This window comes from Canis aureus, chromosome 15 (genome assembly GCF_053574225.1).
Source record: "Canis aureus isolate CA01 chromosome 15, VMU_Caureus_v.1.0, whole genome shotgun sequence".
NCBI classification, from domain to species: domain Eukaryota; kingdom Metazoa; phylum Chordata; class Mammalia; order Carnivora; family Canidae; genus Canis; species Canis aureus.
The window spans coordinates 50,785,866-50,813,785 of record NC_135625.1 but is presented as its reverse complement, the minus strand read 5'-3'; the positions used below and the strand labels follow the sequence as shown (position 1 = coordinate 50,813,785).

General features: G+C 42.1%; 1 protein-coding gene and 1 long non-coding RNA gene across 36 annotated transcripts in view; one reads left to right on the top strand and one right to left on the bottom strand.

Moving 5' to 3' along the window:
• Positions 1-17,816, top strand: part of GALNT11 (polypeptide N-acetylgalactosaminyltransferase 11) — a 50,933-nt gene extending 33,117 nt beyond the window's left edge. For 10 of the 19 annotated variants that reach the window (XM_077849603.1, XM_077849597.1, XM_077849595.1 and 7 more), the window contains 8 exons: positions 2,713-2,986; positions 6,429-6,488; positions 7,929-8,046; positions 9,580-9,732; positions 12,377-12,595; positions 14,528-14,632; positions 16,691-16,828; positions 17,070-17,816. In XM_077849603.1, the coding sequence (XP_077705729.1) occupies positions 2,713-2,986; positions 6,429-6,488; positions 7,929-8,046; positions 9,580-9,732; positions 12,377-12,595; positions 14,528-14,632; positions 16,691-16,828; positions 17,070-17,201 (1,199 nt within the window). In that variant the 3' untranslated portion in view covers positions 17,202-17,816. Of the gene's footprint in view, positions 1-1,570; positions 1,673-2,712; positions 2,987-6,428; positions 6,489-7,928; positions 8,047-9,579; positions 9,733-12,376; positions 12,596-14,527; positions 14,633-16,690; positions 16,829-17,069 lie in introns of those variants that run through there. The other 9 variants (XR_013353153.1, XR_013353155.1, XM_077849599.1 and 6 more) reach the window with 8 other exon arrangements.
• LOC144284713 (uncharacterized) lies at positions 396-27,050 on the bottom strand. 17 transcript variants are annotated; one of them, XR_013353161.1, is made up of 6 exons: positions 26,885-27,050; positions 22,917-22,972; positions 21,050-21,156; positions 17,060-17,299; positions 12,667-12,791; positions 11,382-11,659 (listed from the first exon to the last, which is right to left on the bottom strand). It is a non-coding gene; the product is annotated as an uncharacterized LOC144284713 (long non-coding RNA). The 17 variants fall into 17 exon arrangements; XR_013353162.1 differs by having other exon boundaries at positions 21,050-21,152; XR_013353163.1 differs by lacking the exon at positions 26,885-27,050 and adding an exon at positions 24,171-24,185.
• Positions 27,051-27,920: the final 870 nt, after the last annotated feature.

Below are 27,920 nucleotides of genomic sequence, written 5' to 3'. Positions count from 1 at the left end.
ATAATTTTTTTAATACAAAATCTAAAATATGTGTACCTAAACTCTTTGATTTGAATTATGCAAATAATTCTTAAGGACAGATACATACCCCTACCTGGTGATAATGCATCATGAGTTTTGTTGGATAAATGGACATCATATTGAAAATTGATTTACAGGTGCACCTGGTTGGCTCAGTGAGTGGTGACTCTTGATCTCTGGGGTTGTAAGTTCAAGCCCCACACTGGGTGTGGAGATTACTTTAAAAATCTTTAAAAATAAATAAAACTAAAAATTAAAATTGATATATAAAACTATAAAGGTACTTTCTTTAAAATTCTCTCTCAATCCTTCTGAGTCCATGAAAGGTAAAGTCTCCATTACTAATATATCTTTAAAACATTTTCAGCATGTACTCATCTCCCCTTTTAAAAAGAAAGAGTAGATACCAAATTTAGTCTTCTGCAGAAAATATGTCTGATCAGTCCTCAGTTACATTACATTGAATCCACTGTATTTTTTTTTTAAGATTTTATTTGTTTATTCATGAGACACAGAGAGAGACAGACAGATAGACAGACAGATAGGCAGAGGGAGAAGCAGGCCCATGCAGGGAGCCTGACATGGGGCTTGATCCCAGGCCTCCAAGATCAGGCCCTGAGCTGTAGGCGGCACTAAACCACTGAGCCACCCGGGCTGCCTGTATTTCTTTTTTATGGTTACTTCTGTAAGGTTAGTGATCCTGATTTTCACATATGATCTTGATAAACTTTTCCTTTTAAAATAAATTTATTCAGGTTAAATGAGTCAGTTTTAAAATATTAGGTATATAATATTGTAGGTAGTGTATGAATACAGCAAAAACAATTATGAAGGTAATTTGAGAATTCTAGAAGTTGGGGCAGGGGCTCAGAGTGACATTTCCCACCTTCCCTGTGTGCCCCTTGCATCAAGATGACCAACACAAGGGTTTATGGTGGCTGGCACTGCTCTCTCTACTACCCCTCCTGTATACCTGTTATCCTTCTTGCTGAGTATAGTTGAGACTTTATTTTTTAGACTTTCTTCCCCCTTTCTCTTAAACCACAGTGAACTGAAGTAATTCACAAGCATCCAGTTTACAGTCATATGTAGAAGGAATTCAAGGCTTATGATTTTTTTCTTTAAAATTCTAGTCAAATAAGTACTTAATGATTTGGCTGATTTGAGATAAAATTGTGGGAAATGGCAAGATTATGCCATTACAATACATTATTACCGAAAGTTTATGTTTTTCAGATAACAGCAGTTATTTATTTAGTTTTTTTCTTTATGGTCTGTTGGTCCTTGTTCAGATATAGTTTAGAGTCTGTCAGAAGTAAGCCGGTTTTGGGAAAGTCAGTCTCAGGCTCAGCATAACCAGGCGTAATCTTACGTCATTTAGTTAAGTCAGAAAAAGTAACATTTTTAGAATTAAGAAAAGCTATGAATACATTTTCTCTTCAAAGGAACTTTGATTTAATTGGCTTCACATTGACTAGTTACAGGCTGGGCATTTTGCCTTTCTGTTATAAAGGACAGCTGGTAAGCTGTATGCTTTTTACATCCTCAGAGGTCATTTACGGGCATTGAGCTTACCTAATTGTCATCATGGAGAACTTTCTTGCCTGATGTATTTCTGCTATCCTGTTGAAGTAGGATGCTTCTTATTAAAGTAGGTGCTTTTAAGGAATTCATATAAAATCTATATTGATGCATTTTATGGATAAACCTTTAGAATAATAATAATGCTACTTGATAAGATTCTAAGTTTCTCAGTTACTAAGAATAACCATGAAGTTATTAAAGAAATTTGGAATTGTCAAAGAAACCTGCACTCCTCACATTTATCAAAAGGGATTAAAAATGCAGGATAAAATCATTAATGATTTTTATTTTACTGGCTAGAAGAAAAGATATCCCATTGGCTCATGAGAACTGCTATAGCCAACCGGGTTGGAGAATTAGGAAGGAAAAGTGGAAGATACAAGAAGAAATGAGCAATGTCACAGTTGAATAGTGACTTCAGAAGAGAAGGGAACCCATGTCACAGACATGGTGAAAGCAGTACATGCTTCTCTCACTCCTGAAAGAATTGCTGTGTTGTGGCAATGATCAATAATATGGTCATGTTTCTGAGTCACCAGTGAAAACAATTATGTTCTCTAGCCTCTGTTTACAAGGCAAGGAAATCTATCCTAAGTTTAGATTTTTTTTTTTTTAAGTGAGGAGGGAGGGGCAGAGGGAGAAGATGAGACTCTCGAGCCGACTCCCTGCTGAGCACAGAGCCTGACTCAGATTCCCAACCCTGAGATCAGATGACCTGAGCTGAAACCAAGAGTCAGACACAATTTGTTGCACTACCCAGGTGCCCCTAAATTTAGAAATGTTATGATTGCAGTAAGTGTAATAAAAATATCTATATACAAGTGGCTGCTGTCTTTGTACCATACTCCATACCTTTCTGTCCAAAGAACAGAATTATTCCTGTGAGACTTTTAATCTTTTCACTGAGGAGAATCAGAATTTATTTGCACATGTTCCTCAATTGTAGCAGTATGCTTGAAGCAGAATTCCTGGCTAAGTAACCTCTTCTCTTCCTGACTGGTGATTAGAGTAGTGGTTTAATTGTTGGGCTGGAAGGGTGGCACATGTAAACACATCATCTGATTGAACTGGCAGCCCTACCTCAATTGAGTGCTGTGACGCTCTCAGGTCCTCTGTTGTTTGCCTCCTCAGGAGAAGTCCTCGTGTTCCTGGACAGCCACTGTGAAGTAAATGTGATGTGGCTGCAGCCCTTGCTGGCCGCCATCCAGGAGGACCAGCAGACCGTGGTGTGCCCTGTCATTGATATCATCAGTGCAGACACGCTCGCGTACAGCTCGTCCCCTGTCGTGCGGGGAGGTTTCAACTGGGGGCTACACTTCAAGTGGGATCTCGTTCCCCTTTCTGAGCTGGGAGGACCAGAAGGAGCTACTGCACCAATAAAGTGAGATTTCTCCTTGATTTGAAAAAAGTACTTCCTATCGAAGTACTTGCAAAAGAGAAAAATATTTAAAGAGAATCCCTTCTTTGCAAGGAGAGAAGTATTGGCTTAATTTGTCCATTAGAAATTCTTGAATGCTTTTTTAAGAAATAATATTTATTTATTCATAAGAGACACACAGAGAGGGAGGCAGAGACATAGGCAGAGGGAGAAGCAGGGTTCATGCAGGGAGCCCGATGTGGAACTCGATCCTGGGTCTCCAGGATCACGCCCCACACTGAAGGCAGGCGCTAAACTGCTGAGCCAACCAGGCGTCCCTTGAGTGCTTATTGAATTTTATATGCTGTGCCAACTCCTAAGGAAAGATTTGTGAATTAGGAATTATTCATGTTCTCAAGGATTTATCACTTAGGAAGGCAGGCAGATACAAACAGTATCCTGGGATAATTGTTGTGTAGGATATGGTAGGAGTGCCCCATGCACTGTGGTTTTTGTTTTTGTTTTTTTTTTTATGTTGATTATCATGGTTTATTGGATTTGCCATTTACTTGCCTTCAGCCCTTTGCTAGTATGAGTGATGCCTGAAGAATATTTGCTAAATAAGCCTTTTCTATGATTAGGATTTTTAGGATGGATTTCTGCTAGTACAGTTACAAGTCACAGTGTAGGAGTTACTCTCATTTGTATTCTCATTATTACAAATCTGTTTATGTGGTTTTTTAAAAATTTTTCATGTGGATTTCAGAGAGCTTTGTATTTCCTCTTTTTTTTTTTAACATTCTTGGACCTACAGTTCTTTTTTTTAACTTGTGAAAAAAATAACATAAAAAGTGCACTTACATATATATGTATTATGCACACAATTTAAGTAATGGTTATAATATGAACACCTGTGCAGCTACCACCCCAGTCAAGACACAGCACCTAGATGCCTTCTGTATGCCTGTTCTGGTCACAGCCCCTGCCCCTAGAGCTATCGTTACCCTGACCCAGTGGTCGTTTCCTCACCTTCTTATAGTTTCACCGTCTCTCTATGTTTATCTAAACAATATAGTTTAGTTTTTGCCTGTTCTTGGACTTCATATAAAATGAAGCTATGGGACTCATTATCATTTTGTCTTCTTTTACTCAACATTGCTTAAAAAAATTCATCTATGTTACAGTGTATGGCTCTGCTTCATACAGCAATGAAAGAGGATCATGTTCTATTACTAAATCAGAACTTATTTATCTAGCTTACTGTTGGTGGGGAGGTTGGGTGGTTTTCGGTTGTCTCTCTTTACTGTTGCACAGATGGTGCTGTTAGCAGCACTGTTATCCACAGCTTTACAAGAGGGACTGCCCAGTTGTAGGGCGTGCCTCTCTTTACCTTTAGGAGATTGGTTTTCCCAGCACCTGAGGTGGCTCCACAGCTGACCTGCGGGGACTTGCCAGCTCCCTCTTATCTGACCCACATTGGAGGGGGCCAGTTCCAGGGGCCTGATGTAGTCTGCTGGGAGCGAGGCCATCTTCCGCACGCTTGGGCTTTGTGTGAGAGTCTGTTGCAGTTCCTGCTAAGTTCAGTATGTGAAGCTGAGTAGATCACAACCCACCCTCCCCTCTCTCAGGAAAGCCGGGCTGCATCTGGAGGACTGTCTATCTATGCTTCTGGTCTCTGCAGCCACACATCCTGTGATAGGAGGCAGACAGCAGCCACTCCATTTCGTCCTCTTGGACTGTCCCTGGTGCTCTTTGTGGGAAGGTAAAGACGGTACCCAGGCTGCTGCTCGTTCTTAGTGTTAGTGCTCTTGCTGGGCATTGGTTTCTTTGTTTAATACTTTTAATAAACAAAACTTTGGATGAGGAGTGGCTGACACTCTGCTCCCTGTTCTCAGTCCTTCTCCCCAGAGGTTAATTCTTAGCACTTTTTACTCTGGGTCTTCTGTTCATTGCTTTCACTCTAGATGACGAACATATTCCTCTTCTCAATGTCAAACTGACTTTAGGTCCTTTCCGTGGGAAAAGTGAAGATTTTGCTCTTTTATGTCACTGCCTCCTGCTCTCTGGCCTGGCGGGGTAGTGCTGGTGTTTGTGTTACAGTATCACCTCCCTTCGGCACTTGGAGAAAGCTGCCCTTGGGCTGTGACAGCGCTGTGGGATGCCGTGGGACACTCCTCCTTATGTTGCCCCTTCTGATGCTTTTCCTCACTTTCCTCTAGTTTTTCTGTGAGCTCTCTGACTTTTATGATATCAGGGTTGATAACTTAAGTTGGATGTTTAGATTTTTAAATTTTTCATCCTTTTTCCTTTCCTAATACATAAACTTTCTTCTAATCATGCCTTTAGCTGCATGCCATAAATTACATTATGTTTTATTATTTATTTTAAAATGTTTTCATAGTGACAGCTTCTCTGTCTGACCCATAAGTTATTTAGCAGTACATTTATTATTTTTCAGACATCTGAGGATTTTACAATTACATATTCCTAGCTTAATTTTTTGTGGTCAAAAAATATTCTGTATGATTTTAAATCTTTGAAAATTGGTGAGATTTGCTTTATGGTCAAGCACAGGATAATTTTTTTAAGTGTTCCTGTGTGCCTGGAAAATCTGTATTTTCTGTGGTTGTTAAAAATGGGATTCCATTTCACTTCAGTCAGGTTTATTGTATTATTCAAATACTCCATATTTTTATTAATGCTTTAACAAAATTTGTGGAAGTGTAGTTGACATGTAGTATTATATTAGTTTCAAGTGCACAGCATAGCAATTCAGTTCTGTACATTACACAATATATACCGTGATGGTTGTAGTTACACTTTTATTATTTTTTAATTTCCACATTCTATCACTTATTAAATATGGTATATTAAAGTTTCCCACTACAATTGTGTATTTGTTTCTCCTTGTAGTTCTTTATATATTTTCTTTGTACGTTTTGAGGCTGTCTTCTGTCGTCATAGATATATGAAAATTTGGAATTACTAAATTATTAAATCTTGTGAATTAAATCATTCTAGATTTTCAGAATAGTAAAACTTTTGCATTAGTGACATTAATATGGTTGTCTAGCTTTGTCTTAATATTTTCATTGTATAGCTTTCCTTTTGTTGTCAGCCTCTTATATTTAGCCGTGTCCCTAGCAAGGAGTATGTAGTTGCTTTTGTATTATGATTTGTTGTTAACCAGTGTGAAAAATTTCCTTTTAATTTAATTACATTGAATATTGTATTTTGTGCTTATGATAACAGTGGTACTATTTGCATTCTGTCCTTTGTTCTTTTTTCCCCCTCCTCTCTTGCTTTCTTTTGCTCTTGAGTTTGGATTTTTTTATTTTTCTGTTCCCAACTGCCAGCCCATTATTAGATGTTTTGTGTTCTTAAGACTGTTCTTGTAGTGATTTCCCTTCAGAATACAACATTGCATCCTTGACTTACCAAAGTGCAACATAATTTGGTACTCCAGACAATGCAGGGATCTGAAGATGTTCATTCTCCAGTCCATCTCCCCTCAGATTATATTGAGGTTGTGTGTGTGGTAACTCTACTGTAGACAGTTTTTTATGTGGCCTAATTATTATTCATTTAGGTTTACCCACATGTTTTCCCTTTTATGTTACTTTTTATTTTTTCCACATCTGCAAACTTCCATCTAGGATTATTTTCATTCTAACTGAAGAAGACATTTTAAATGTATTTCCTTTGGCTGGACCTTCCAGTGATTACTTCTCTCCGGCTTTTTGTAAAATTGTAAAATTTCACTATTTCTTTGAAGTATAATTTTACTTGGTACCCGTTTCTGGGTTGGTAGGTAGATTCTCAGGACTTTGAAGGTTATTCGAGAACCATTGGGCTCTACTGTTTGTGGTGAGAAGCCAACAAGTCTTATTTTTGAAGGCAGCCTCTCTCATTGGCTGCTTTAATTCCTTCTTTGTCAGAGGTTTTTTTCCGATACGCATAAGTTTGGTTTCTTTTTTGATCATATCTATTTACCTGCCAAATTCTGCATCTTGTCTTTTATCTTTGCATATATTGAGCAGTTATTTTAAAGTCTCTGCCCAATAACTATATTATGTAAACCTCTTGTTTATTTGTTTTTTTTCATGTGATTTATCTTCCTGATTGCCTGTTTGCTTATTTACTTTTGTTTGGTGGCAGACACTGTCATGAAAAATTAGGGAAATATATTCTTACCTGAGATGGTGTTTTCTTCCTACAGAGAGGTTTTGCTTCACTTCTAGCAGACAGCTTGGGACGCTAGAATCCACCATCTCCTTAACTCAGTTTCAGGAAGTGAGACAGTTTCATGGAAACTGAGCTTGTGTCTCTTTGAGGGCCAGTCTTCATATTCTCTCACTAACAGTTTCTCCGTCTTGGCAATATTGACATTTTTGAGCCAGATACTTCTCTGTTTTGTGTGCTCTCTTGTGCATTTTAGAATATGTAGTAGCATGCCTGGCTTCAGCCCATCAGTTGCTAGTAGAACCCTGCCCCTGCTCCCCCCCACCCAATTGCTGTGACAGCTAAAAATGTTTCCGAACATGAATGAAATATTTGGGGACAAAAATCATCATATTTGAGAGCTACTAGTTTTAGGTCAGAATTTGTCTGGTCTCCCCTTGGCAGGCTGTAGAATCCAAGTTTTTATCCCAGTTGGTCTGTGAGACTGTCCAAAGGCATTAATTCATATCAGGTGTATGTCTAATAACGGTGTTATAATTTAAGAAGTACTTTTGATGCTTAGAAAAGTAGCCTTCATTTGGCAGATGTCTAGTATGTCATTGGAAGTCTAGAAAATTCAGTTATGTGGCCCAGCTCATTCCCTGATATTAGGTAAAATATATTTCATAACAGTTAATCTGGTTTTTATTAGTGATGTTCCAAAGGTGCGCTGAATTTTTTTAAAAACAAAGACAGTAGATAACTGGCTGTATAGAATTGATACAGTAATTGTTTCCTTTTCTAGGTCGCCTACAATGGCTGGAGGATTGTTTGCCATGAACAGACACTATTTCAATGAACTTGGACAGTATGACAGTGGCATGGATATCTGGGGAGGAGAAAATTTAGAAATATCATTTCGGGTAATTTTTTCATGTTTAATTAGTTCTGTGTAGTAGAATATAATTTTCATCTACAATCTCATATTTTCTATAAATTCTCTTTATTTTTGTTAATAAATTGTCCTTAATGGATGCTACTTCATCGTGATCTATGATGTGGATAATTATCCATCAAAGTGTGGAAAGTATTTAAGCAGGCTTATTTTATAAGAATTTTAAAAAGGGGAGGTTGTAGTGAACGGTTGGTTATAATTTCAGATGTCTAAATATGCATTTAAACTAGAGTTTGGTTCTTTGTCAGTTTATTAATCTTATTTGCTAACCCTAGACATATATTTAGGGTGATCGGATTTCCTTGATTGCTCAAGACCATCCTTGTTCACACCTGTTCTCCCAGGAAAATTATTAACAGCTACCCATTCCACTTTCAGAAGTAGCTAGCAGAATCCTTTAATATACACAAGTCCCTCAACCTTAGGAAGAAATTAATCTCTCATAATCCATCCTCCTCTCCAGCTGCTAAAGTTGGAAAGCCAGTGGTATGGGTGGGGTCTGGGACTCGGAACTATGGGGTGGAAGACAGTCTTTGTAAAGGGCAGAACGAGACCAAGGGAGAGAACTCAGACTTCTCCACAGTAGCAGATGTCCTCACTAGCCATCCCCCAGCTCCTGGGCTTCACAGTGGAACTCCATCCACCAGTACCACTGTACCACTGTACCACTGTGCATGTGTTCTGTATTTTTGCAATGTATTGACCAAAATGTTTTTAAAAAGGTAATTTTTCCTACATAACCTTTAGAATTTTAAAGTTGAAAGAAATAATAGATATCATTAGTTCAGTCTTATTTTGAACATAAGGTAATGGAGTCCTATAAAAACTAAAATAACCATATAAAGTAACCCAAATGGCCAAAGGCAAAAATTTAGACCAGAACAAAGATCATTTGTCTCTTAATCTAGAGTTACTCTGTATATTTCATTATTTCTGTATATAAAAATGTTATAAGAAAGTACCAGGGCATCTGGGTGGCTCAGTAGTTGAGTGTCTGCCTTTGGGTGAGGTCATGATCCCAGGCTCCTAAGATCGAGTCCCACATTGGGCTTCCCCAGGGAGCCTGCTTCTCCCTCTGCCTATGTCTCTGCCTCTCTCTCTCTCTCTCTCTCATGAATAAATAAATAAATAAATAAGTAAATTTTTTAAAAAAGAAAGTACCAGTAAACTGAAATTTAAGGACCAGCCAGTAAGCATTCTTTGTCCCTAAGTCCTGAGGTTCAAATTCCTTGATCTGTTAAAACAGCAAAGTACATAGTAAGTGTGATTTTAGACCTGAGGTAAAAAGAATATTCTATTGTTTTAGAATTTAATTTCTTTTTAATCGTAGAGATCTGTTTTTTTAAGGTACCCTTTGACTTTCTTGTATTTGCTAGTTACATAAAACATCTTGCAAAGTGTCATAAATACCTATTTAAGAAGATTAATTTCATGAAAATGTATACATTGATTTCATAGCAATGCAAGGTAACTATTAATACATATTTTTGCTCCTGACCAGATTTGGATGTGTGGAGGTAAACTCTTCATCATCCCTTGCTCTAGAGTTGGACACATTTTCCGAAAAAGACGACCATATGGTTCTCCTGAAGGCCAGGACACCATGACACACAACTCCTTGAGGCTGGCACATGTTTGGTTGGATGAATATAAGGTGAGAGTAAGTTACTCTGTTGGAAGGGTTAGCTAGGCTGTTGCTCCTTTGTGGATGGCTCTGGCACACTTCTGTTGGGATGACGTATACTTCAGGCCATCTCTTTCTATGTTTCTTTTTCCTGTCATTTTTGTTGTGACCCTTCTTTGAGTTTTCCAAGTGGTCACTCTATAAAAGGAAATACAGCCAATATCAGAAGACATCCTTTCTCCCTTCAGTGTCTTTGTTCCTCTGACTCCCAGAGAACGTGGCTCCTTTTCTTTGCTCCTTGGGCTTTGCTGGGTCCCAGTCCCACTACTTCCACTGTTTGCCTCTGTGTATGTAGTATTCCTTCCCATTTTCTCTTCTGCACATAACTTTTGGTATTTCCTTTGCAACATCTTTATTGAGGTCTAATTCACAAAGCATTTTATCAGCCCCAAAAAGAAACTCTATATCCTTCGACCATCACCCCCTCATCTCCCGCAGCCCTAGACAACCACTGATCTACTTCCTGACTCTCTAGATTTGCCTATTCTGGACATTTCCTACAAATGGAGTCCTATAACACATGGTCTTTTGTTACCATTTTAGTAATAAATAAGCATGATGTTTTCAGGTTCATCCATATTGTGCCATTTAGTATTATTTCATTCTTTTTTTATTGCCAAATAATATTCCATTGTGTGAATTGCACATTTTATCCATTCATGAGTTATGAAAATGCTGCTGTGAACATTTGTGTACAATTAATTTATGTACAATTAATTTTTTTAAATGAATCTGGGAGATGCAGAGATGAATGGAAATGCACAGTGACGACCCCTCCCCCCCCAATGCAGTAAATGGGAGTGGAGGTATGTGCCATGTGCTGTGGGCATAACGAGAACAGAGCAGATCACTGCTTGGGGAGTAGAAGTAGGGGCTCATGGTCATGCTTCTGCCACACTGCATGTCTCTTCCCTTGCTCTCCATGTTCCTCAGCTTTGAGTCACATTATCTCACAGCAGCTCTCAAAAAGTGGTTCATAGGCCCATGTAAATCCTGGCTCCCCTTTTAGGAGGTTTGCCAGGTCAAAGCTGATTTCACAGTCCAGTTAATACAGTATTAGCCATTTTCACCATGTTGACTTTGCACTGATGCTGCAAAAGCAGTTTGAGTAATAGAAATAGTTGCGTTAAATCTCAGTGTGCTCAGAATGCTGTGAAACGCTTGAATCAGTCTACCAAAAGCACTTTTCATTTACACCGAAAGAAATACAGTGCTTGTTTTAGGAGAAAACGTGCGCAGTTGAGTTGTGAGATAAACTGGTCACTTTTCTCCAAAGAACACTTTTTATGTAAAAGAATGACTCACAAAGCATGGTTATTTATATTTGGATATTTGGCAGATATTCTCAAAAGTGAACCAACTGAGCCCTCTCTCTTCCGCTGATAACATTTGTTTCAGGTGGAAAACTTGTATCCATTCCTTTGAGTTTGATGACTTCCAGTACTTAGGGGCTTTTCTGATGAGATTAGGAATATTTATGAATATAATTTTTGATATTACAGAGTGAAATTTGTCAATATTTGGAACTTCACAACCCAGTGGAGCAGTATTTTCCAAATGACTAATCATGGGTGGTATTCAAATCGTGGATAGGTAAAAGATCCATTCAAAGAGCAAGATAGAGCAGTAGAGTTTAATGCAATGGTACAAAAAGCTCAATCATATGATTTAAAGGTTAGCTACAACGTGGAATATGAAATTTTACTGTTTTGGTAAAATACCAAAAAAGGGGGGCACCTAGGTTCCTCAGTTGGTTAAGCGTCTATCTTCAGCTCAGGTCATGATCTCAGAGTCCTGGAATTGAGCCCGACATTGGGCTCCCTGCTCACCAAGGAAGGAGTCTGCTTCTCCCTCTTCCTCTGCTGTTCCCCCTCCTTGTGCTTGCTCACTCGCTCTCCTGTCAAATAAATAACAAAATCTTTTTTTAAAAAATAAAAAAATAGCCATAATTCTCTGAAACTATTAAAGTATTCCTTCCTAAAAGTATTCCTTCCATTTTAAACTATATTTTTTCACACTCTTATTTTTAAGAATATATTTAACCAAACAACGTATAGTAACCGGTTTAATGCAGAAATGAGAATTCAGCTGACTTCTTTGTAGCCAGACATTGAAAAGATTTGTAAAATTGTAAAGCATATCATATCCTCACTAAATTTTTTATTGTTCAAAGCATGTTTATGTTAATAGGTAATGAGTTATTTTTAATGAATTAACAAAGTTTTAACTTTTCATATGGTATGTAAAGTATGTACCAGTGGATACAACTCACAGGAACAGACGCTCCTTGGAGTCTTCAGTAATCTTTAAGATTAGAGAGTCCTGATGGAGTCAGAGAACTGCTACCCTCATGTAGCCTGCTTCATTAATTCTGAGATGTTTTTACATTTTGCCATTTTTGAAATTGCGATGTATTTAAGATGTCTTAGTGTCAGTGATGGACCTAATTGCGTGAAAACTTTATGTTGACGTTTTTTGGCAACATCAAGACAACACTGGCATGAAAAATATTTTTGCTGATCCATTTTTTTCAGTTAAATCTTAGGTTATAATTGATAATCCTCATTTTAAAAAAGCTATGCTCTTGTTTTTCATTTCTCTTTTTAAAATTCAGGAGCAGTATTTTTCCTTAAGACCTGATCTGAGGACCAAAAGCTATGGAAATATCAGTGAGCGTGTTGAATTGAGGAAGAAATTGGGTTGTAAATCATTTAAATGGTACCTGGATAATATCTACCCAGAGATGCAGATATCTGGGCCCAACGCCAAACCCCAGCAGCCCATTTTTATCAATAGAGGGCCAAAACGCCCCAAAATCCTTCAGCGTGGAAGGGTAAGAAAGTAAACTCATCCAAGTGCTTCATTAAAAGTTGTATGATATAATAAATGACATTTTAGACTCACAGTATTCTTTTAGTGATAGACTTTAGCTTGCTTCCATTATATTCTTTTGGTGGGAGCTTCCTCCACTCAGGTAGTAAGACCTTCGAAATGTTAGTATCTTCACTGTTAATATTAACATTCTTCACCTGCCAGCAGTAAATAGCACATGACTTCTGTTAAGTTACGTGCTGGGTTTCAAGAAGGTGGATGTAAATGTGAATAGACCAATAAAGGTACTATAAGTGAGTATAAAACTCATTTTAAAAGACCAGTCCCCCCCAAATTTTTTTTTTTTTAATTAAAAGGAAAAAAAAAGGCCAGTTCCAAAAGGAAGACAAAAAGAGAAATGGGGGTGCTTTCTGCTGTTGAGGCCAAAGCTCTGGGAACAACTCCAGAGAGCAAGTGAAAGATCTGAGCTGCACAGAAAACCCATGACCAGCCACATTTCTGTAGATGTTCCCTTTTGTTTCTGAAGGAATTTCTTCACTGGTCTATAAATCTTAAGGGTCTAGCCATAAAAACCATACCTTTTTCCTGAATCACTTCTTAGAATTTGCTTTCTGAAAGTATAGATGTTCTGATTGATGCTGTTTTCTGTACTAAGAAGGTGGTGCTCCTTAGGATCTTTCATGATGCTAAGTGTTCCCTCAGTGGCTAAAGCAAGCCTAGAACTTTCCCCTTCTTGTCCTCTTGATGAGATTAAAAACAAAGTCAAAGTGTTTTCTTTTTAAGTAAAAATGCGTACCAGGGTTTGTCCATATAGTTGAAGTCCTTTACATTATTCTTGCCTCGCATGTCTAAGCTCCTTTAACACTAACATTAATATTTTACCCAGGGATCCCTGGGTGGCGCAGTGGTTTAGCGCCTGCCTTTGGCCCAGGGCGTGATCCTGGAGACCCGAGATCGAATCCCACGTCGGGCTCCTGGTGCATGGAGCCTGCTTCTCCCTCTGCCTGTGTCTCTACCTCTCTCTCTCTCTCTCTCTGTGTGACTATCATAAATAAATAAAAATTAAAAAAAAATATTTTACCCAAACTAGATACTCTGTTGCATTTCTGGGTCTCACCTTTGCCATTTCTTTTTCTTTCTTTTTTTTTTTTTTTTTTTTAAGATTTTTATTTATTGGGATCCCTGGGTAGCTCAGCGGTTTAGCGCCTGCCTTTGGCCCAGGGTGTGATCCTGGAGTCCCGGGATCGAGTCCCATGTCAGGCTCCCAGCATAGAGCCTGCTTCTCCCGCCTCCTGTGTCTCTGCCTCTCTCTCTATGTCTATCATGAATAAATTTTTAAAAGTTTATAAAAAATAAATATTTTTATTTATTTATGAGGGACACACAGAGAGAGGCAGAGACACAGGCAGAGGGAGAAGCAGGCTCCATGCAGGGAGCCTGACCTGACATGGGACTCAATCCTGGGTCTCCAGGATCAGGCCCTGGGCTGAAGGCGGTGCTAAACCGCTGAGCCACCCGAGCTGCCCACCTTTGCAATTTCTAATCTGTGTTTATCTCAGTTTAGCATGTGCATCACATTTGGTTATGCACTGTCTGGTTTGTACCTTTTTTTAAATTTCCTCAATTTCCTTTTAAGGCTCTTTAGGCCAGAGATGTTTTAGTTTCTTTCCTGCTCTGTAGCAGATTAGTAAACCTATATCTTTAGGTAGAATTTCTACTTGACATTGCTTGCATATATTGTTAAAATTGCCTGTAACCTTGAAGTCTATTGTGATACCCTTATGTACTGAAGCTAGAATTTAGGAATAAAATGCTTATATTTTTATGACCTTTGATATTCAGAGCTTGGAATAGTATTTTCACATTTCATCTAAAACCACCTTATCTAACATTCTAAGATGTCTTCTGAGAAGAGCATTCTCTCATTTTACAGCTCTATCACCTCCAGACTAACAAGTGTCTGGTGGCCCAGGGCCGCCCAAGTCAGAAAGGAGGCCTGGTGGTGCTTAAAGCGTGTGACTACAGTGACCCAACTCAGGTGAGTGATGCCTCTGGGCTCAGCCAGTCCTGGGAAAGTGTCCTTCAGTGAAGGGAACTTGCTGGCGGTCCCGAAGGAGGAGGGCAGAGAAGACTGAAGATTTTAATCGCACTTTCCTTAGATGATATGGGTTAAGTTGGAAAAGACTTTAGAGCTCATGTAATACAACTATTTTTGTCTCCTTTGTATATTTTTTCCTACCTTTGCTCAATGTTTGTAACTGCAAAGTACAAATAATGCTCCTAACAATGAATCAAAAGCTCATTGAAGGTTAGAAGTGGCAAAGGAAGTTTAGTGTCCCTCTGGGCAAGAATATTAATGCTACAGTAGATAAGGTAGTATCTTTTGTAGAGTTTTCTCTAAAATCAAATTTCTCTGAGTCTTAGTCCATCGGAAGAAACTACAACAAAATAATAGGTTCATTTCATTCGCATAATGTTTGTATTCTCATAACCTTTTCAGTGGTGTTAAAGTAGACCTAAAAATAAGCCAAAAACTTGCATGAGTTTGGAACTGTAATTTGAGACTACTTGTATCTGATAACAGTAGTCTAACCTCCTAGGTGTAGAACCTCAAGCCTGTAGAACCTCAGTGCTAAGTACATCACAGGGAGGTAATTTTCATTTCCATTTGAGTGGTGGAGATTGTGTCACTCAAGACTAAAAATGATGGGTAGCCTGTGTCCTCTGAAATTTCATAGAAGAAATTTTATTTATTTTTATTTAAAGATTTATTTATTTAAATAAATTTATTTTTTTTTTAAAGATTTATTTATTCATTCAGAGAGAGCGAGAGAGAGGCAGAGACACAGGCAGAGGGAGAAGCAGGCTCCACAAAAAAAAAAAAAAAAAGAAGCAGGCTCCACACAGGAAGCCCGATGTGGGACTCGATCCTGGGTCTCCAGGATCACACCCCGGGCTGCAGGTGGCGCTAAACTGCTGCGCCACTGGGGCTGCCCGAAGACTTTTTGTTTCTAGCAGAGCTTGCACAGTATGGAAGGTGTTGTCCACACTGGAAAACAGGATTTAAAAGGGGTCTTGTGCTGTGTCTGGGTATGAGAGGTGTCATACCCAGGTGTCTGGAAGGGTCCTGGGCACTGGGGTGTTCAATTGTAATGATGCTTCAGTGGCTTATGTCACAACGGGATGAGGTCACTGAGATTTCTTCCAGAAAATGGAAGAGATTTGAGGAGATGGAATTACATTCTCCTGTTTCTACTGTGTTGGGATCATGCAGACTTGTCCTGATGGTGGTAGCCACATGTGGCTCCCATGTTGGACAACACAGGTTATAAAATACTAGCATCGTTGTAGAAAATTCTATTCATAGAACTCTTCATGTTAATGGAGACAGCACACATACATTTTGGGCCTGGAGGTAAAAATACTAAAGAGTAAAATAATTCAGAAACAAAATTTAGTGATGGTACCAATTGGAGAGTAAGCTCTTCATTGCACTTGTCCTGCTCAGCCGATGTTAGGCCACAGAGAAGACTATCCTGCAAGATCTGTGCATCTAGAGAAAACCTGCTTCTGGGCCCACAGAGGAAATGATCCCAGCCCAAATGCTGTGGGGGATGATCTGGGATTAGAGTATAACGTCCCCTAGGACAATGTGATATACCGGCTCCTGCACAGCAGTGCTGCCCAGCAGATGAGGGACGTCTGACTGGGATGCCTGTGAGTTCCTGTCTGCAGAAGGCCAAGCCCGCAGGCCCATCTAGGGATGCAGACCACTGTAGGATTGTGAAATCTAGCATTAGAAAATGTCTACAATTGTGTGCTCAGTTAATTCAGTCAGTTACATTAAGTTCAAAGAACAAGTTAACCATTGTTTTGGTTTCTTCCGGGGACTGCACTCCTTTTTCCTGTGTTTGTTCATTCCTTCCATTTTCAGATAAGCATGTAACTCAGGTTCATTGGTCTTTCCCTGCTTTATGCAATCATGTAGAATAACCCCATTCTTCTTCCACAGATACGTGACCTGTGCTACGTCTGAATTTCAAAATCTAAAGCAGAACCTGGATCTTTGATTTTGATCTTTGATTTTCTTCCTTAGATTTGGATTTATAACGAAGAGCACGAGTTGGTTTTAAATAACCTCCTTTGCCTGGATATGTCAGAAACTCGCTCGTCAGACCCACCACGACTCATGAAGTGCCACGGGTCAGGAGGATCCCAGCAGTGGACCTTTGGGGTGAGGAGCTTGCTAGTGAGGATGGGAGTGTGTGAGGAAGCAGACAGAGCTAAGTGTGGCAAGTGCACTCCTGGTCCCCCTTGTAGAAGTTCATTCTGAGTTTGTAGTATCCCTTAAGCAAGCAAAACATCTGAAATAGTCCACACCTCTCCTGGATTTCTTCTCTACTACATTATGGCATAAGTTTTTTTTTTAAGTTAAAGCAATTAACTGGTATATTTTTCTTGCTACCTTTTTTCAGAAGAGTAATCGGCTATACCAGGTGTCCGTTGGACAGTGCCTGAAAGTGGTCGATCCACTGAGTCACAAAGGCTACGTTGCGATGGCAATCTGTGATGGCTCCTCATCACAACAGTGGCATCTGGAAAGCTAAAGTGGACGCTGTGGCTAGCATGGTAATTCCTCAGTGTTCACCTCATCTGTGAGCTGTGAGGCTTGAGAAGTTGCTGGTACAAGAAAATCCCTGATTTCCTGTTTAAATAGAACCATTTTTGAGAGGATGAGATGACAGATATACTAGAGACTGGAGCACAGAGTGATCATCAGAAAATGAGGAAATCTGATTTACCAAGACATTAACATCATTTCTGAGCTGCTAAGGAATTTCTTGCTTATGGTAAGAAAGTAGACTACAATTTTAACTCTATAAAGGGTCAGGTTTGGACAGGCCAAACCCAGGAGATTGACATTTCTGTTCAAACTTATTTATGCTTTTTAATCCCTTTAATAATAGAATGGCATTTGTCTGATCAGGAACTTGTGATGGTTTCCTTTTTTAGAAGGACTTCATAGGAAACAAATTTTTTTACTTCAATTATCATGTCCAAAATAATTTCAAACAAACTGAATCCACATTACTTTTAACTTCAGAAGGCCTCATTTATAAGATTATATATTTAAGAGGCAGTTAACTATTATAAATTATTTTGGTGAAATATGGTACTATCGACATTTAAAATAAAGGATCCTTTTGATGATTTACATGGGACTTTTTGTCTGCTTTTCTTGTGTTGGGGTTTCTGATCTGCGTTGTGCTGTGTGTGTCATACGGTGAACAGGATACTTGGTTCGGCTAACGAACCAATAAGCGAGGGCACAGCACCATTCTTTAGCTTGAACTGTGTGAATTTGACACTGAATGTCTGTAAGTTCACTAAAGCTGGCATTTGGGTATAGAGGTCAGGATCGCAGAAGATAGATCTCAGACCACCAAAAAACCCACTAGTACTGATAAATGAATTCAGTAAAGTTACAAGATACAAAGTCAATGTACAGAAATCTGTTGCATTCCTATACACTAATAATGAAGCGACAAAAAGTGAAATTAAGAAAATCCCATTTACAATTGCACCCAAAACAATAAACTTAACCAAAGAGATAAAAGACCTGTACTCTATGGGATCCCTGGGTGGCGTAGCGGTTTGGCGCCTGCCTTTGGCCCGGGGCGTGATCCTGGAGACCCGGGATCGAATCCCACATCGGGCTCCCGGTGCGTGGAGCCTGCTTCTCCCTCTGCCTGTGTCTCTGCCTCTCTGTCTCTCTCTGTGTGACTATCATGAATAAATAAATAAAATCTTAAAAAAAAAAAAAAAAAAAAGACCTGTACTCTGAAAATTATAAAACACAAAGTTCAAGATGATCCAAAGAAGTGGAAAGACATCCCATGCTCATGGATTGGAAGAACAAATATTAAAATGTCCATACTGCCTCAAGCAATCTACAGATTTAATGCAATCTTTTTTATCAAAATAACCAAAGCATTTGTCACAGAACTAGAACAAACAATCCTAAAATTTGTATGGAACTATAAAAGACCGCATATAACCAAAACAGTCTTGAAAAAATCAGAGGCATCACAATTCTAGATTTTAAGTTCTATTACAAGTGGTAGTAATTAAAACAATATGGTACTGGCATAAAAATAGACACATAGATCAATGGAAGAGACTAGAAAACACAGAAGTAAACCTACAATTATATGGGAAATTAATCTTCAACAAAGTAGGAATAAATATAATGGAAAAAGTCTTTTCCTCAAATGGTGTTGGGGAAACTGGTCAGCTACAGGCAAAAGAATGCAACTGGACCACTTTCTTTCACGATATACAAAAATAAAGTCAAAGTAGATTAAAGACCTAAGTATATAATCATTTTACAGCTATAGGTCTAGGTCTAGAACCATAAAAATCCTTGAAGAGAGCATAGGCAGTAATTTCTCTGACATTGGTCATAATATTTTTATAGCTACAGTCTGCTGAGGCAAAGGAATTAAAGTAAAAAATTGTGACTACATCAAAATAAAAGGTTTCTGCACAGCAAAAGAAATAAAAGGCAAGTTACAGAATAGGAGAAGATATTTGCAAATAACATATCCGATAAAGCATTAGTACTCAGAATATATAAAGAACTTAACATCAAGAAACAATGCAATTAAAAATGGGCAGAAGACACATTCTTCCAAAGAAGACATCCAGACAGCCAATGGACACGGGAAAAGAAGCTCAACATCACTCATCATCAAGGAAATGCAAATCAAAACCGCGATGAGCTATCACTTCACACCTGTCAGTATTGCTAATACCAAAAATACAAGAAACGACAAATGTTTGTGAGGATGTGCTCTTGCACTATTAATTGGAATGCAAACTGGTGCAGCCACTGTGGAAAATAGTATGGAGGTTCCTTGGAAAATTGAACTACCCTGTGATCCAGTAATCACACTACTGGGTATTTACCCAAAAATACAAAAACAATTCGGAGATATATGTACCCCTATGTTTACTGCATTATTTATAATTGCCAAACTATGGAAGCAGCCCAAGTGTCCACTAATAGATGAATTAAAAAGATGTCTGTGTGTATATATAACAAAGTTTATACACACACATACAATGAAATATTATTCAGCCATTAAGAAAAAGAATGAAATCTTGCCATTTACAACAACATGTAGAGCTAGAGAATATAATGCTAAGTGAAAAAAGTCCAGAGGGATACCTGGGTGGCTTAGTGGTTGAGCATCTACCTTCGGCTCAGGTCCTGATCCTGGGATCTAGGATCGAGTTCTGCATCGGGCTCCTTGCAGGGAGCCTGCTTCTCCTGCTGCCTATGTCTCTGCCTCCCCCCCCCCCCCCCCCGTCTCTCATGAATAAATCTTTAAAAAGTCCAGAGAAAGATATATGATCTCACTTATATGGAATTTAAAAACAAATGAGCAAAGGAAAAAAGCCAAACCAAGAAACAGACTCTTAATACAGAGAACATGATTTTTCATAATGAAAAAACAAAAATACAAATTTAGGAGTCACCTTTGCATACTGAAGATGTCCAAATATTATGGGAAGGGTTTTTCCTGCCAAAATTGCATCTCAGAGGAGACACAGTCTTAAAGGGTACTTTCTCAGTTATTTTATCTTAACCTGCAAAGCACCATATTAGAAAAATGTTGGAGAATAATATATTCTATATTTTATCTTTTGTAATTCAACTTCGAAGACCAAATGGTCCATACAGAAAGCAGCAAGATGGCAGATTAAACTGCATGCTGCATACAAGAAACTTTTTTTTAAAGATTTTATCTATTTGAGAGAGTGTGTGCACAAGGCGGGGGTGGCGAAGGGGGTGAACAGAGAAGGAGAAGCAGACTCCCTGCTGATCCGGGAGCCTGAAGTGGGGCTCGATCCCAGGATCCTGGGACCCTGACCTGAGCTACAGGCAGACACTTCACCAACTAAGCCGTGCAAGTGCCCCATGAAACTCACTTTAAATATGAAGACACAAATATGGTGAAATATATGCACGTGGGACACTAATTGAGAGACATCTGAAGTAGCTCTATTAATATTACAAAGATTTTGAAGCAAAGAACATTACTAGGGATGGAAAGGGTCCATTAGAGGAAATAATCCCAACATTATAATACTGAATAACAGAACTTCAAAGTACCTGCCACAAAACCCAATAGAACTGCATAGAAGGGCAGCCCCGGTGGCTCAGAGGTTTAGCACCACCTTCAGCCAGGAGCGTGATCCTGGAGCCCCGGGATCGAGTCCCACATCGGGCTCCCTGCATGGAGCCTGCTTCTCCCTCTGCCTGTGTCTCTGCCTCTTTCTTTCTCTCTGTGTCTCTCATCAATCAATAAATAAAATCTAAGAAAAAAAAAAAAAAAAAAGAACTGCATAGAAAAACATAATTTACAACTGTAGTAAAATTTCAACATACCTCTCAATAATTGATGAAATAAAGTAGAAAAAAATCAGGTAGGATATAGAAGGCTTGATGATACTGTCCTCCAGCTTGACATGATTATCGATCATGGAACATTCTACCTGACAAGACCAGATAGAATAATGCCTTCTTTTCAATTACACGTGAAACATACCAAGATAGGTCATGTTCTGAGATGTTCTCAATAAATTCATACAAATCCAACTTGTGCAAATTATATTAGAAACCAACAGTAATGGAAGTCAATAATAACATACCTGGAAAATCTTCAAATATTTGAAAAATCTACCAGTAACACATTTTCTAATATCCTGCAGGTCAAAGGAGTTATAAAGCTGTTTTGAACTGCCTGAAAATGAAAATATAACCGACCAAAGACTGAAGGGTGCAGCTAGCAGAAAAGGATAAAAGCTTAATTAAAGTCAAGGACTTAAGCTTCCACCTTAAAATAGAAAAAGGAAACAAGAAGAGCAAAGAAACAAATGTCGGAATAGAAATGGATGAAATGGAAAACAAAAATAGAAAAAAATCAAAGCTGGATCATGAACATCACCGAAGTGAAACAAATGTAAAGATACCCATGAAGAATATTATTAAGAGGCACGTGGGTGGCTCAGCGGCTGAGCATCTGCCTTTGGTTCAGGTCATGGTCCCGGGGTCCTGGGATCAAGTCCCACATCGGACTCTCTGCATGGAGCTTGCTTCTCCCTCTGCCTGGGTCTCTGCCTCTGTGTCTTTCATAAATAAATAAAATCTTTTAAAAATTTAAAATTAGAAATACCATATAAAATTAGAAATACCAAATTAGAATCTAGTAATTCCACTACTGGGTATTCACCCAAAGAAAACAAAACCCACTAATTCAAAAAGGTATATTCTCCTCTATGTTTATTGCAATATTATTTACAATAGCCAGGATATGGAAGCAGCCCAAGTGTCCATCAATAGATGAATGGATAAAGATGTGCGTGTATATACAATAGAATATTACTCAGCCATAAAAAAAAAAAGAATGAGATCTTTCCATTTGTGAGAACAAGAATAGTCCTAGAGGATACTATGTTGTGAAATCCGAGAAATACCACAATTTCACTTTTATATGGAATCTAAAACAATGAAGAAACAAAGCAGAAACAGACCCATAAAAAAAAAAGAAAAGAAAATAGAACTAATAGTTTCCAGAGAAGAGGGAGGTTGGAGGGATGGACAAAATGGGTGGAGTGTGGGAGGTACAGGCTTTCAGTTACGGAATGAGTGAGTCATGAGGATGAAAGGTACAGTGTAGGGAACATAGCCAGTGGTCTTGTCATGGCCTTTTATGGTGACAGATAGGACTCTGCCTGTGGTGAGCACAGTCTAATGTACAGACTTGTCCAAGTCGCTGTGTTACACACCTGTAATGTAACATTGTGTGTCAACTATACCTCATTTTAAGAAATAAAAGTAACTATAAAACTGACAAACCTCTGGATGCCTGAGTGGCTCAGTGGTTGAGCATCTGCCTTCAGCTCAGGTCGTGATCCCGGGGTCCTGGGATCGAGTCCTGCATCGGGCTCCCTGCATGGAGCCTGCTTCTCCCCCTGCCTGTGTCTCTGCCTCTCTCTCTGTGTCCCTCATGAATAAATAAATAGAATCTTAAAAAAACAAACTGACAAACCTCATCAAAAACCAACCAAAAACAGACATGAATTATCCACATCAGGAATGAGAGTGGTAACATCACTAGAGATTCTACAGATGTTAAAAAGGATTGGATGAAAAAGCAATGGAAACTATCATTCGTTGCTGGTGGGAATGCAAAATGGTGCAGCCACTTCTGAAGGACTTTGGCAGTTTCTTATGAAACCAAACCTACTCTTACCTGACGGTCCAGCAACAGAGTTTCTGCTTACTGTATGATTCCACCTCTGTGACATTCTGGAAAAGGGAAAACCATGGAGACAGTAAAAGATCAGTGGTTGCCACGGGTCAGGGGAGGGAGAGGGGAATAGAGCAGAGAGGATTTTTAGGGCAATAAAACTATTATGTATGACACTATAAAGGTGGGTATAAGTCATACGTCAGTCAAAAGCCATTCACTATACAAAACCAAGAGTGAAAAAAAAAAAAAAAAAACCAAGAGTGAACCTTAATGTAAACTCTGGACTTTGGGTGATGATAGGATACAGGTTTATAAAAATTTTTTTTTTTTTTTTTTTTTTTTAGGTTTATCAGTTTTAACAAAAGTATCACTCTGACGTGGAAGATGCTCAGTTTTGCAGCCAGGGGATAACTATGCCCAAGTTTATGCCAGTAAATTTGATGGTTTAAATAAAACGGGCAGATACTGGAAATAAATTACTCAGCTTCTCTGAAGAAATAGACAACCTGAATAGCCTTACAGCTATTAAATAAATTCAATTTGTAGTTTAAAAACCTTTCCACAAGAGAACTCCAGGCACAGATGGTTTCACGAATGAATTCGATCAAACAGTGGAGAAAAAATTATACCAATATTATACCACCACTTCTAGAAAACTTGTATAAATTTTTGATATTATGAGCAAGACTTAACTATTCATTTAGCAATGAATACACCAGAAAACTTAAGAGCAATATCCTTCATAAATATAGAAGCAAAATTTCCTTATAAAATACTAACCCAGCAAAGTCAAACCCAGCAGTATGTAAAAAGGATGATACATTATGAACCAGTGGGTTTTATCCCAGGAACACAAGGTTCCTTTCACATAAGAGAATCAATGTAGTTTATGATGTTAATGCAGGAGAAAAGGCATATGATCTTGCAGAAAAACATTTGACAGGAATCAACACCTATTTGCAAAAAGAACTTAGCAAACCAGGAAAAGTCTTCAACCTAATAAAAGGCATCTATGAAAAAAACTAGGTGGGCTCATTATTAAAAAACAAGTGCCTGGGTGACTCATTGGGTTAAATATATGCCTTTAGCTTAGGTCACCGTCCCAGGGTTCTGGGACTGAGCCCCACATCAGGCTTCCTGTGAGGACGGGGGAGATTGGGGGTGGGGTGGGGGGGTCTGCTTGCCCCTCCCCCCACTCATGCTGCCTCGCTATCATAAATAAATCTTAAAAAGAAACCTGGATTTGGAACAAACCAAGGATGCCTGTCTTTACGACTTCCATTCAACATTTTTAGTGAAGGTGTTAGCCAGTGCAGCAGGCAATTATATAGTGTATTCACTGAAAAATAAAAGTGTATTTGCAGACCATAATCAACATTAGAAAGTCATGGGGAGTTTTCAAAAATACTACTAAACACAGGGAGTCTATCAGGACCACAAAATAAAAGGTAAACATACGATTGTACTTCTATACAAATGAACAGTTTAAAATGGGAAAAAAAATGGTTATTGTAATTGCAATTTACAATAGCATAAAAAACATGAAAGTGTAAGAGTTGAGGAACGTCCGGGGGACTCAGGGGTTGAGCATCGGCCTTCAGCTCAGGACGTGACCGCGGGGTCCCGGGATCGAGTCCTGCATCGGGCTCCCCACAAGGAGCCTCCCTCAGCTTGTGTCTCTGCCTCTCTCTGTCTCTCATGAATAAATGTTCAAAAAAAAAAAAAAGAAAGAGAAGAAAAAAAGAAAGGAATGAAAGAAAAGAAAAAACGAAAGAAAAAAAAAGAAAAAGAAAAAAGAAAGAAAAAGAAAAAGAAAAGGCGTTTCAGGGTCGTCGTCAGGAGGGAAGCGCAGCCCGGAGCGCAGCGCGCCCTGCCTGGCACCTGCCGCCGCGGAGCCGAGCGGAGCCGACGCCGGACCCAGCCCGCGGGGGCGTTTTCAAGGTCATGAAGCCACAAGGCAGCTTCCGTCCCTGACACGGCGGAGGGCGCGCCCCGTGAGGCCTGTGTCCGGAGGAGGAGCCCCGAGCGGGCGGCGGCGGCGGCGGCCGCGTCCCCACAGCCAGGGGCCCGGCGCGTCGGGGGCTCCGGGCCCGAAATGGGGATAGAGACCAAATGTCCGCCGCTCACGACAGCCTCAGGGCGGCCGTGGACCCCTAAGCGCAGAGCGCCGCGCAAGTCGGGGGCGCAGGCAGGGAGCCCCGAGCGCCGGGCCCCGCTGGGTGCTCAGCCCGTCGGATGAACCCGTCTCCCGCCCCGCCGCTCGGGTCCCGGCCCCCACTCTCCGCGGCGCTCCTCCCGCCTCCGCTTACGCCCGGGCTGCCCCGCTCGGGCAAGGGGCGGCAGGCGCGGTGACCGCGGGCGCCGCTCCCAGTCGGCGGAGTGAGAGTCCGCCCCGCGGGGCCGGGACCCGAGCCGAGGGGCACGGAGTCACAGGGGGTGACAATCGAAAGCCCAATCTGACGACTCGGAGGCGTGGCAGGGCTCAGGCAGGCATTAGAAATCTTAAAAATACGGTTGAGAGATTAGGAATGAAACCCAGGGTGAAGGGCAGCCCGGGGGGCTCGGCGGTGCAGCGCCGCCTTCAGCCCCGGCGCGACCCCGGGTCCCGGACCGAGCCCCGCGCCCCGCGCCCCGCGCCCCGCGTCGGGCTCCCCGCGTGCAGCCTGCTGCTCCCTCCGCCTGGGTCTCTCAGGAATAAATAAATAACATCTTAACAAACACACACAGAAACAGGGTGAAGAAACAGGACCCGCAATGCCTTGAAAGGAAATAGTTTGACAGGAAGGAAAATTCTGAGTCCAAAGGACGTGAGCAAAGTTCTCCCGTCGGGGCGGGAGTGGCAGGATCCGGCTTGGCCCGCCCGCCAGGCCCGCACACGCACGAGCCTCCGGGCCCAGGCTGGCAGGCGCCGGGGAGGGGCGGCCGCGGCCGAGCCCGGGGTGCAGAGAGGAGGCCGCCGCCCGGGGCCCGTCCTCAGGCCCAGCTGACGCCCTGAGGCCCGCGGGAACAGGCCACGGCGACAGCAGGTTCCAGGGATGCCCAGGCGCCGCGGGGTCCCCCAAGGCCGTAGCCCAGCCACGGGCCCAACCGGCCTCTCCCCGGCGCGTGCCCGCGGTGTGCGCCCCGCGGGGCGGGCTTTCACTCCGTCGTCCTCGTGTCGCTTCCACCCTCTTGTGTCCCCGACTGGGAGCGGCGCCCCGGGAGCAGGTGGCAGGCGCCAGGCCGCGGCCCCCGCCGCCCTCATTCAGTTGAGCGGCTCTGGACTCTGGACCTTGGCTCAGGTCGCGATCGCAGGGGTGTGAGACCGAGCCCCGGGGCGGGCTCTGCGCTCAGCTGGGGGTGTGCTTGGGAGCCCCTCCCCCCCCTCCCCGCCCCTCCCCCAGCGTGCTCATGCCGAAGGAAGACCTTTGAATAAATAAAGTAAGTTCGTCCTAAAAATGTGTCAAGAACAAGCTCTGAAAAGAAGAAACTGATCCTCAGCCGCCGCCACAATGAAGTCTACCAAACGCTAGAAAGGAATGCAACACAATTCAGCGCCCAACAGCATAGAAGCACAAATTCTGGAATCCGAGAAAAAATGCCAGACATGGAAAAGGCAGGAAAATGTGACCTGTCACCAGGAGCAAAGACCCATCAGTGAAGTGGGCCCAGAAGTAGGTGACAGGAGTGGCAGGTGGCGCTACTGGAAGCTCGGTGTGCTAGGACCGAAATTTCTAGGAAAACTTCAGCGTCACGAGGAATGAAGCCGTCAAACCAAGGCTGCCAAGGCCACGCACACAGGGCGCACCTGAGCTCCCGTCGCCGCCGCCGGCCCGCGGGGGGGCGACCGTGGGGGACGAGGCCAGCCCGCGCTTCCCAGCCCAGAGCCAGGGCCGCGGCGGGCCTCCGGCCTCGCTCCCCACACACCCGCCAGGGCCCGTCTTCCCCTGCCCCGGGATTAACGCGGCTATTTTCATTCAAACACTCACAGCCGCTGGAGTCACGCGGAGGTGCCAAGCGTCCGTGTGTCCCGGGGGCCCGGGCCGCGGGCTCGGGGGAGGCGGGGCGGGAGGGACGCCCACGCCCACGCCCCCGCCCCCGCCGTTCCCTTCGCGCGGCAGGACACCGGGGGCCTCGGTGCTGCGGGCGGGCCACGGCGGCGGCGCACGGGCGCGCGTCACCACGGCCCACGTCACCACGGCCGTGACCCAGGGCCGCGCGGAGGAGCCGCGCGGAGGAGCCGCGAGCTGCACCGCCCCGGCCGCCCGCGTCGCTCGCCGCACCCTCGGGCACGGTGGCCTCGGCCCCCTGCGCCCCCCCCCCCCCCCCCGCCCCGGGGTCCGGGCGCCGCCGCGGGAGGCCGAGCGCGTGGGCGGAGACCTTCCCGAGGCGGCTTTCCGGGGGGAACACGGCCCTTGTCAGACGGAACCGCGGGGCAGAGCGTTCGCAGGGAGGGACCGCAGCGGGGCGCCGAGGGCCGCGACACCCTCGGGGGGGGCGCTGGCGGTCGGCCCTCCCGCCCCTGCAAGGCGGCTGCCCCGAGGGGAGGGCGAGGCGCCGTGGCCACCGTGGGGCTGCGTGGGTCCCCCCTGGGCCGGTCCCACTCCAGAAGGGAGCCTGCCCCCACTCGGGGAGGACCAGGGCTCTGTCCCTGCGGGTCCGGGGCCGGTCCGGGTCCCGCGGGTGGAGACCCAGCAGGAGGTCAGAGAAGAGGCTGCAGGAGCAGCAGCCCCGAAGCCTCCAGCCTCCAGCCTCCGAACCTCCAGCCCCACCAGGACTGCTGTTTCATAAATGGGAGCCACTTCCGGGGATTTTAAAAACCTTTTTGTCAGAGAAGGGCTTTGAGAATTTCTACAAACCACACAGTATAAAAGCTTATTTTGGGGTGTTCTTGAAGCACAAGCTAAAAACTGGTTTTAGGGACTCTGAGCTATTTTAACTCCTTGCAATCCCCTTCCATGCTAAATACACTCAGTACCATTAGGAATCCAGTCTCTATCACAGAATAAATTTAAAAGCTGCCTC